The following is a 12,126-nucleotide window of genomic DNA, read 5'->3' on the forward strand; positions in this document are numbered from 1 at the left end:
GGAGAGGAGAGGAGAGGAGAGGAGAGGAGAGGAGAGGAGAGGAGAGGAGAGGACTATTGTTTTTAAGGTAGTTTGTCTTCGTATCTCTAAAGCCACATACTGTTCTGAAGCAATAATTTAAAGATGTGACAAAAAATTCTCCAATAAATTGGTAATAATTTAGTGCTGTTGCCTGTATTTTCAGTTCCAAGCATATACAATTGTGTCTTGAGTACAGAAAGTTTATGTGTTAACAGTCATTTCAAATGAGCAGGTAATCAGCTATAAAGTATCTGCATGCGAATTACTATTCTGTAATTAGGCTTTAAATTTGATATCCAAGGACTAAATAATACATCAAGTGCTGATGAAAAAGACTAGAATCCTCATAGAAATTTCAGATACTTCATGATATATTAGCAACTACAAGACAGATTCTATGACTGAATGGTTCTAGAAAAAGAAAGATCAAGAAATAAGAACCAACTAAAGACATACAAAATGTAAGGTAAAAAAATAGAGCAATATTATGCAAACATAGTATTAAAAAAGTCTCTAATATTCTCTAATAATATTTTTATTATTAAAATAGTTACTCTTACGTCCAAAAGATCTTGTTCAGAAATAAGGAAAGCATTCTATGATTTAGCTTTTAACCTTTTAAAAATTTTCTTTATTATTTGTTACAAGGGTCTTTTTATGGGCATAATCATGACCTTTTGTAGCCTTTCTCTGAATCTCTTCTCTTCCACTCAGGCTGGTGTGGCTGCAAACTGAATTGTGCCTTCACAGCTCTGCATCTCATCAGTATTTCAGGCTGTGCTACATCATTTAGCTGCTAAGGATGTGTGCCACTGCAAAATGTACAGCGTATCTTGAGGTCTATTCATTAGAGGGCACATTAGCAAATACATTATAGAGACAGTTATTGTAGCTTGGCAGTCTGATAGTGAAGAAGTACAGGAAGTATCAAGAAAATGAATGGCTATCATGAATATTATATAGGCCCTTGTGAAGCCACTATTAAACTGTGGGTAAATTCAGGACATTTATTGCATAGTTGTGTAGTCTTTTTTATTTTTTTTTTTGACAAGCAAGTTTTAAATCTCTTAAAGTCCATGTAAGTACTGTACAAGCAATAATAACTCCAGGAGTGATTTAACAGACCTTTCCAAAGGATGCTCACCTCTTTTATTTATCGAAGAGTTTTGATGCTGAACTTGAAAAAGGAGACTTCCTAAATCACTGAGCCATTTCTTTGTCACATAATCCCAATGTAAAGTAAGTGAACAAAAGATTTGTTACAAAAAGCTTTTTGCTATTTTCTCAGTTATGAAATGAGAATTTAAGTTTAAATTAAAGAAGGAGGGAACAATGGGAGATTTTAGAAATATCTATCTATATGCTGAATATACTCAAATGTAGTCAACTAGAGGAAAAACAACACAAAAATTAAGACTTTAATAACTAAAAAATTAAATAGAAAAAAAGAAGTGAAAGAATAAATGCAAGACAGAGAAAGGAATGACCTCAGGATGGTCTTACTTTATGTATTAAATCAGGAAGACAGTTTCCTGAGAACTTCCACCAAGAAGTTAATAATTCTGAAAAAATAAAATAAGTTTATCTGCAAAGTATTCAGTGTTAATCAAAATCAAATCTACTGACTTCCCACTGAAATTCACTTTTACTTATGTAAACAATATACAAAAGTAATGCAATATGGTTGACTACTTTGAAAAAAAAATTTCCAATTTATTTTCGCATTTGGCTTAAATCAGAAAGATTGCGTGTGCACCTTTTTTTCTTCAAATGAAAGTACAGTAAGACTTGCAAGGGAAACTCTGAAATTCATCCACTAGTCTCAAATTAATTGAAGGGTAAAAGCAAATTAATTTGAAAAATACTGTGTTTGCAGGCTATTTTGGAACTGGAAGTCCTGAGGTGTCATTGAGAGAAACATATATGTGTTTCATTTGGATGATGTGGAGAAATTAGCAATATGTTAAAATTTAGGTGTTTACATCAAATAAATGCGTCCTGAACTATTTTTCTTCACATTTCAGAAGAATTGTTGAACAGCTTTAAAGAAATGTGGGTGGGTTTTGTGGCAACTACAATTTGAGGTACAGGCAAATTCTACAGCACATCGAATCCATAAAAATTTCAGAAGTGTTTGCATTTTTCCCTGTAAATTTTTCACAATTCATATTCTGTATGTATGTCTATATATATACAATTGGAACATATTTTATTTGTATTTAATAATATATATTTCTATTTATCCCTGATTTTATTCACATTTTTTTCCCGAGAAAAAAACAAATACTATATATTGACCTATATGTGACTGAAAATTAACCATTTTTTCACAGATTAGGATTTGTTATTGATTATGCAATTTTATGATGAAAGTTGCCACAATAAATGTTTTAGCTATCTAGATGTCCTTACATAAATAAATATGTAAGTAGTTTGAGTATTAACAGCATACCTTTTTATTTTATTTGGTATTAGCAATTAACAAATCTTGATCTCATACTATCTTAATTCAGTTTAAAATTTACACCATTTTAAATCTTCATCAATGAAGTTAAACATATTTTTGCAATGTCACCATATTTTATGATTTAAAACACACCACACCAGTCAAGACTCCTACATTAAACAGGGATAGAATTCTTCTTTTGTAATTGTTATGCTGTAACTGTTCTTTGTGTGTAGAGTTGCCAGTCTACATTCCACCACCCCCACAGTATAATTGTCATTTAACTGTTTGTCTCTTTACTGTTTGTTCCAATTTTATGTAATAGGAACAGCAGGGGGCATTCAGAGCTTTATATGCTGGATATGGTTGGATATGATACTATGGTACTACTTTACTGCATTTTGAAAGTGTAGAATGCAGTTTGATCAATTTAAAATATACCACATAAAATCCATTATTTCATGTAATATACATTTATGCATCATGAACTTGTCGCTTATTTCTTTGTTCAGTTGTTAATTTTTTTCACATAAGTATTTAGAAGAATTACTTTCATAGGATTTCCATCAGATAGATGAAAACAAAAATGTGTTACAAATTAGTTGCAATAATTTTAAAATCATGAAGAAAATTATTTTCTTAAAATGCAAACAATTACATCTTAATGTGATCTCTAAAAAAAACCCAACAAACAAACAGAAAAACCACAGCAAAATCAGAGGAAAAACATCTGACTTGAGTGCACTGTTTGCCGTGGTGAAAAAGTGTAATGGAAAATGGATGTCCTTATCTCCAACTACCAGAAGAAAAAGGAAAGAAAAGTAGTCCAGGATTTCTTACAAGCCATAGCTTCAGCTCCAGAGAGAAGTTATGAGAGCTTTGTGGAGTGACCTGCCTTAGAGAGCCTCTCTGCAAATTAGCAAAAGCCTGAGAATCCTACAGGCTCATATGAATGTACACCAGACGTCAGGGTGAGGATGCCTCTCAGGCGTTATTTGAGGATACGTGGGTGGAGGTGGCTGTACAACAACATGACATTTCCCTCTTCCTGGGATACAGAGAATATTCTCCTGCGTACAGTGCTAATTAGCAGAGGAAAGTAGGTGCCACCAAAGTAGTCCACATACTAAACCTGGCCATTGTCTAGAGTGGAACACCAAGGAATTTATAAGGTCAGAAAAACTCTGTATGCATGAGTTCAAAGTTTTTAATATGATTAAGATTCTCTTATAAGACTTAAGATGCAACATTTATTGTGAGAATTGCTCACACGTTTTTGGGTTAAATGCATAAACAGGAGGACATCTGAGGATCTTTCTTGAGTCACTGGCATATAGAAGTATCAGGGTATTCCTGCTTATTTGCTCCAGTGACCAAACCAGATACAGCACACCTAATCAAGTTTGACAGTATTCTAGAAGTCTGCAGATACATGTGGGATTGGGGAGAAGTGGGTTTGAATTTATGTTTCTCTTTCTAATCTTACTGAAATATCTTTTTCACTCTCACCCTCTCTGAAGTTTCTACACAGCTTCCAGTATTCTGTCAGTAGAATATACGTCATGTCTTCAAGCAAATGTGTGACTTACGATCCAACAGTTGCTTTTTGTTTTGGTGCATAAATAAAACTGTAAAAAACCTCTCCTTGACAAAAGATAATCCTACAGTTCAACTGGTTTCATCCTACATAAGACAGCTGATGAGAATGAGAAAGTTGGATAATTATGTTAATCTGAAACTGAAATCACAGAATGACAAATTCTGAGTTTTGTTTTTTTTCTAGAATGTGTCAGAGTATTACAGGATTTCCCAGAAAACTGTCATGTGGACATATTTTATTACTTTATTTTCCTATATTTTCTGCACTAATACTTGATATTCATATCCTAAGTATTGTATGGATTCCAATGGCTAGGTGCATAATTTCAGAGATCAAATAGATTACTCAAAGCATGGCATCTCTCACTGGTTAAGTGTTTGCAATCTAGGTCTCACATTTCTTATCTTTTCACAGTCTGCCTTCTGGCCACACTAACGTAGGCACTGAGAGGACAATTAATTTGTTGGATTGCACTTTGCCATTTGATGTGCTGTGGGGTGCCAGGTGGTACCATACCTTGACATTACCACCCACTCCACAAGGACCTGGAAATTCTGAACACTCTCTGTCACACTCTTGGGCCCATGCAGATGTCTCAGTTAGTGCAGGGCCTCAGAAGGTACTGCATTTCTGTGTTTGGACATGCATATGAATATTTCAGTCATCTGAATAGCCCTGAATATTTCAGTCATCTGAATAGCCCTGTTGGCTCCTGTGATTACACAGACAAGACCTCTGTGGAGCCAAGAGGTGCACATGCAGGCAATATAGACATTATAGCTTAGATCTGAATTAGGAGATGACTCCCACCTTCACATTCCAACTGACCACCCCAGCAAATGCAATTGCTTAATACTTACTATCTGTATTTCACAGCCTACTTACAGTTCTTCAGCAGGTCAGCCTAGATGGTGTCAAATTTTAATCAGCTTCTTTCTATTTCTAAATACTAATCCTATGAATGGACCATGTAAGAATATACAGAATAAAAACAGAAGGTGTACCATATGTTTGACAGCAGAATGCAACGTGCTTATACTGCCCTTACACACTGTAATACTCTTATAACTTTTCTTGGGCTTTTTATGTGTCCTTTCTGCTGCACATGAATCCATGCAGTCCATCTGGTTTTTGATTTACCTCTGGATATCTGATAATTTACAGTACTCTTAAAATATTCCAAGGACATTAATTTTATCTCAAAGATTTTCAGGAACTTAATATCTAATATAGTAAAAAAACCACAAAGTTTGTGCAAATTTACAACCATACAGAAAAGATGCATAGTTAGAGTATTTCTTCATGTGATTTTTCCAAAACAAACAGAAGTTTTTTCCATACTTTTTAATCTAATATTCTTTAGGTCAGTGTCTACCCAGAAGAAATGTATCTGGTATGTTTATAATGGAAGATTTTATCAATATTGGAGAAGAAATTACTGAAACAATGGAAAATAGACCTTTTTAACTTGTCTATAAATTGTTTAGACCTAAAGAATATGTGCAGGGTTTTTTTCTGATGATGCACATAAATATTTTTTATCACTTCACCTGTTCATTCACTCTGGAGTGTGATGGTCCATGATGGATGAGAATCTTCACAATATCTACATCTCCTCTCCAAGCAGCCAAGTGAATAGGAAAGTAACCTTTATTATCTGCTACATTAGTTGATGCTTCATACTGAAGTAATTTGAGAACTATATCCCTGGAAAACAGGAGGTAAATCTAAAAATGGACAGGAAGCTAATTTTATTAAGTTTTTACATGAACATACATATTACCAATATTTTTATAATGGAAAATAGAAAAAAAATCCCAAATCTGTACCTCAAGTGAAACAGCTACAAAGAGTGAAGACTATAATAATATTGTTTAATTAATTAATTGATTATTAATATAATCATTTCTGAAAATTAAATAGTAAAACATAGACAAAATGCTATTCATTGTAATGATTCTTGCTTCTTATGAATACCATCAACAATATTATCATCTGCTTTCTGAATCTGTTTCTTTTAATAGGATCACCTGGCCACAGAATCATTTTTAGAATTTTCCCATCTAGAACCTGGGCATGTCCCTCAAGGCACTAAAGGCAGAGAAATACTCTTGGCCCCATCACTGCTGAATTCTGGAGGCAGGATGACAAGAGGATAATTTACCGTCAGGCTTAAGTAATAGTTTTTCCTCTTCTTTAAGGCATTATCTCAAAGATAGTTAGGAAACAATTTAATGATGATCTAGCTAGGTATTTGAAATAGCTTCTATGTATAACTTCTGTGAAATAACTGCTTCTGTTTTCATTTCCCGCATTCAGCTGCCTTGTAGCAGTGAGGGGAAAAGTGACTTATTGCTATTTTAATTCTCTTTATATTCCTTTCAGCACTTTTGGTGTGGCTTACCATACATTAAGTGAAAGATTAGCATAAGTTGGTATATTGCATCCCTGATTTTTAAGCAGTATCCTGTACTTAACTTCAAAAGCTAAACATAAAAATCAGCTGTGTGTTATGATAACATTACCAAGTATGTCAGAAAGTAAATAAATTCTGTCTTATTGCTGCAGTTGTAGTCTCATAATTTGACACAGTCAAGTCTCACTAGTTATTAAGCTAAGAGAATCTATGATCCAGTGTGGGCAGTTCTATGCACACTTTTTACAAATATGGAAACACTGACTTAATGATTTGGCTCAAAAAATCAGTGAGGGGAGGGAGCTCAATGTAGCCTATATTATGACCAAAAATGACTACAAAATTGACTACAAATTAAGACAGAAGATAAATCTAAGGCAATTATTCTTCCAACCTTGAAGGAACCTTATTTAATTGCATATTGAAAGAAAAATGTGGCAAGTTATGAGGGAATATATCCAGGTCAAAAGAAACTCCCAGCTGACTTCAAAAGATACTGGAGTCATCTCATCAAAGCTTTGAGGAAAATTTAAGCTGGACTTTGGTTACTCCTGACAAGGTCAAATACCATGAGAACAGCCAAGAAAGAGCAGCTCCACTACAGAAAGACTTCTGCTACACAAAAAGTTCCAGAAAAGGGACTCCTGAGGGAAACTTTTTAGTACACGTAAGGTTTGAGAGACTTCCCATTAAATAATAGTTAGTTTTTGCAGTAAATGGTCCAATGAGAGCTAGATGTACACAGCAGTTCATCTGAAAGGAAGACCAAACAGAGGAAGCATAAATTCAACTATGTGGAAGAAAGTCAGTAGAAAAGCCCTGCACAGATGAAATCTAGAGATAAAAACAAACAGGAATTTTTGGGGAGAATCTATTGTGAGATTCAAGCTACAAAATAGAACATGCATCTCCTTCATCCTTCAAGAATACCCTAACCCATTACACTTATCTAGGGTGAGACTTCTTTAGTGCTTTGGCAGAACTTTTTCATTTTGTGCAAATACATTTCAGAGAGGAGGAGACTCAAAGTCCTTAGCCCAGTAACATTACTGGGATAAGTGAAATTACTTAGGGAGACTGAGATTCCAGTGTCTGCCCCAGATATGATTTAATTACTTAGATAAAGCTGAATAGTTTCCCAAGGAAAGAAAATGATCCCAGAATAACCAAGGAGGAGGGAATTCATCACACACAGTGATCAAGCAAGGATTTGAACAATGGTGTCCAAAAAGTATCTCAGCCACAAATTCTTATGTTCTTACTTTTCTTGAAAAACTTTGAAATCCCTCAGGTTCAACCTAGTGTAAAGTGGGAAAAATTAAAATCCCAGAAGTTTTTAAAGGACAGGAACTTCTCCTAAGTGGGAAGATTCTTGTGTCAAATGATTGTATGCCATTTTGATTTTGAATATCAAGTTTGAAAACTCAAATAGAGTGTAAAGTAATTTATTTTTTATTTGTGATGACTAACAAAATTAGAGTCACCAGGTGTCTGTCCAATTCTCTTGCTGACTGTGCTACTGTTGCAGCAGGATCAGTATAATGGCTTGGATAACAGGTCCTGAAACCCTCATGATTTATCACAAAACATCTCATGATGTATTTCAGTTTACTTTAATATAAGAAGGTATAATTGTGATGTCAGTTACTGTTACTTATCCTGCTGTGAGTGTACAGGGTCATAGCAGCCAACATTGCACTTTTCGAAGGCTGTAGTTATATCTGCTGCTGTACATTAATCCACATTTTTAAGTCCTCCCTGTCCTCAGAAAAAGATTGGTCAATACTACATCTAAAATCATCATTTGGCTTTTGTATGTTTTGGGATTTGATACTTTATATTGCTAGGATTCACTTGAAACCTCTGATAGTTTCAATGTTTATACAACAATATTTTTAACTTTCTGTGTAACTATTATTTTATTGCCAGTATTAAATACACTAAACCCAGTTTTCATCTATTTAAAATCAGCAATCTTTGCAAGCCAATGCTTGGGGTTTGGTCAGTCAAAAATTAGCAATAGCACTAGAAACAATCCATAAATCATGAACAAAAATGCTGAGTTTAACAGACCATAATAAAAACTTAGACCTAATTTCATGGAGATAAAAATATATTAAAGGATTATTCTGAACCTTCCTACACAGCTGAAACTTTGGAAAATGCACAATATCTGGTTCAAGAGTTTACTTCACATATTTATTTAGAAAAAATGTCCCATATTCATCAAAAGATTAATCCATCCTAAAGAAAATAGGCACCTTTCTAGAATACAATTGAAGCACATCCTAAAATTTTAATTTATCCTTAGAACGATGCAAAAAATTGTGCAATGTGTACACTAAACACATAATAATTATATATACATGTGTTATTTTATGGATAGTCCAAAATCACATTAAAATTCATACAAATCACTCTTAATTTCAGCTGAGTTTGGATCAATTCCTTACCTTCCACAGAGGAGTAAACCAAAGCTTTATGTCAAAACTTTCTTTAGTGAAAATATCCTTCTTTTTCCTGCTTTCAAGTGTATAATTACTAAATATTTTTTTTCATGTTACTTTTGCTTTGATAACAATTAATCTCTACTGTTCTGTTTCACAAAATTGCTTCCTGAAATGTTCACACTCTATACATATGTATATACACACAGAAACATAACACAATATTTTCTGCTGTGATTTCCCAGCATTGGAAAAACACTAGAGCCAAGACTAGCAGTAACAATGCTAAATTTCCCCAAAACTGAGGAAGAATTTGGAAGAAGCAGTATAGAATCAATAGTTTTAAACATTTCACATTTGTCATTACTACTTATTAATACTGAGGACAGTGTCAAAACATCTTATATTAATATATTCCACCGGAAAGAAGGCTTTTTTTAAAAAGTCAGGGTTTGCCAATTTTTGGTACAAATCACAGAACTATGCTGTATTTTCTTGCATTACACAGTTAAATACCATTCTACATAAAAACTAAATGTGAGGCACTTACTTGTGTCCATTTAAAGCTGCATGATGTAAAGCAGTATAACCTGAACTGTCAGTGCAGTTTATGTTTGGTCCTCGCCAGATGCTGCAAATACAGAAAAATTGTGAAGTCAATTTTTTGGCTTGGCAAGTACAGAAGTGTCAGAAATTTAATCCACAAATAATCTAAAGATCTCTGCAACAACAAGTATGATAAAACTTAAAGAGATGAATTACCTTGAAAGAAACTTAAAATAGCAAATGTCATCTTGATAGCAATATAATTTATTTATAAAAATAATTTTACACATCCATCTATATATGAGTCATGAACTGTATATAGGGCAGACTCAAAGACTAATGACAGAATAGTCATTTCAATTAGATCTCTTCTCCCTCTATTATTCTGGTAATTACACTGAGGTTATCATCTTATTTTGTACTACTTTTCCACAAGTATGTAATCATTGTCTTTAGGTCAGTCTAGAATCAAACAAGCATCAGATTAGTTGGAACCAATCAAATTGTTTAAAGGCACAGGAAATTTATTCTTTTTACTTAACTTGATATTTTAGCTCCCACTTTAGCTGATTATATACTTAAAATAAATTAGATAAGGCTTTAAAAATAAATTAAATTCTATTTTGTTATCTTTCTATATTTTACACTCAACTTCATTACATATCCTGTTTAACCAGTTTCATGATCTATTACGGACTCTCCAAAAAACAATAAAGGACAGATTTTGTTTCAAAGTGGAAATCATGGGTGCTAATCTACCAAAACCAACAACAAAACCAAGCCCTGGAAATTGGATAACAGAGGTGTGTTGAGAACTAGCCGGCTATTTTGTCTAACCGATTACATTTGAAACTGATTGTATCCCTTAAAGAAGCAATTTACACTTCTGTAACAGTTTTCAATCATCAGTATTAACACTTCCTGAGTACAAAATTTTGATTCCTGAATTACAGTCTGTTTTCTTTAGTTTCTAATACCATGCTAAATATCCATTGGCAAGCCATATTTCATTTCACTTCATACATTAGAATCAAGTGCTGTAGTTTAAAAAAAATAATTTGAAACTAATAAGTAAAAAGAATTTTTCATATTGACATTTTTCATTATCTACATTAGTAAAATGACATTATGCTTAATATATGATTTTTAAGAATTATTTACTATTGAATCTGTATTTTATTACAGATTCAATAAAATGGAATATATATTTATATACATATATATATATATATATGCACACTAGGGAATACTGATCTAGACTGGTCTCTTTTTGATTGTGTGTATTGGAGTGATTCATTAGCTCATAAAATGAAGAAGTTGTTTCCCCCCAAGTAATACTGTGTGCATACAGAATTATTTGTGTGAAACATTGTGTTCTGCAGTGAGCATAATTCTACATAATGCTGGGTACCTCACCTCTCCCTGCAATTTAATTTCTTGGAAGAACAGGATTGAATTATTTTCTTGGGTGCAAAGAAGAAAAAAAAAAAAGTTACTTTTTAAAAAATCTGCTCCAACATCTACAGATGTTCTTTTCTACAGAAGGCAACTTTCAGATATGAAAAGTGACTCTAATCTTTTCAATTAAAGGAAATTATTTTAACTTCATGGAATAGTAAAAATTAAGTTCCTGAACATATAGCTCCTGATAGACAGATGTTATTTGTAATGCAAAGGCCAAGCTTTCTATTTACTAGAAGGAAATAAATCTTTATTTATTGATAAGGTACAACCTCCCTTATACTTTTGCATAGTGTTTATCAATTATTGACTTATTGATTGAATTATATTTTCATCCTTTGATGTATACCAGCTTATAGGAGAATGAAGAAAACAAGAAGTGTATAGAAAGTAAGATTTTAAATATTACCAAAAAAGAAAATACACTACCAACCAGAACATAATTTACTTGATTTTGATACCTTGCTTGCTTTGACTTAGAGTTGTTGGGATTTGTCTGTTGGTTGTTTTTTTCAAAATGCAAGGATCCAAGAGTTCATGTACTGTTCATGATGTGCTAGGCATCATGAATAAAAAACAAAAAAAAACACAAAAAAACTAAAAACAAAAACCTCCCACCAAAACTCGACACATAAGATAATACTTATTCATTCTCTCCTAATTTTCTTCTTTAATCCACTTATTAATTAAAACGTTGTATTTCCTGACCCTGATCTTAGGAAATATTTTTGAACTGAAACTATTCTGATTTATAAAAAAACAGCTCTGAAACTTTATTAAGGCATATATAAATGCACTTATGTGAAACTCCTCAGGACATGCAGATTGGGTGGGTGAGAGGCAAAGGACAAAAGACAATGAGTAAATGCTGATGACTCAGAGACACAAGACAGGATGGACAGACTAATCACTGGCAGCTCCCAAAGGGTACACAAAGACATGCCCAAAATCACAGCGTGGTTATCAAACTACAGAACACAGCAAGCACGAGCAGGACTCGGCTGCAGGACTCATCCCTTGGCCCAGTGCAGAAATCCTCTCTTGGACTGCGACAGTATTGGAACATTATTTCCTACAAAAGGAATGCAGGTCCAGTATATATATCTACATGGGATATTTATGCTTTGATAACTGAGAATCAAATTCAAATTGGACAGTCTGAATACAAATTCTTACATGCTAAAACTCC

At 33.3% G+C, this 12,126-nt stretch overlaps 1 protein-coding gene across 5 annotated transcripts in view; it reads right to left on the reverse strand.

Moving 5' to 3' along the window:
* The window catches only part of ANKS1B (ankyrin repeat and sterile alpha motif domain containing 1B), a 409,682-nt gene that overhangs the window by 354,597 nt on the left and 42,959 nt on the right, over positions 1-12,126 (reverse strand). For all 5 annotated transcript variants that reach the window (XM_015627528.3, XM_015627530.3, XM_015627525.3 and 2 more), the window contains exons 2-3: positions 9,481-9,561; positions 5,618-5,774 (exon numbers count right to left, since the gene is read on the reverse strand). In XM_015627528.3, the coding sequence (XP_015483014.1) occupies positions 5,618-5,774; positions 9,481-9,561 (238 nt within the window). The remainder of the gene's footprint in view (positions 1-5,617; positions 5,775-9,480; positions 9,562-12,126) is intronic.

The sequence above is a fragment of the Parus major genome, chromosome 1A (assembly GCF_001522545.3).
Source record: "Parus major isolate Abel chromosome 1A, Parus_major1.1, whole genome shotgun sequence".
Lineage (NCBI taxonomy): Eukaryota > Metazoa > Chordata > Aves > Passeriformes > Paridae > Parus > Parus major.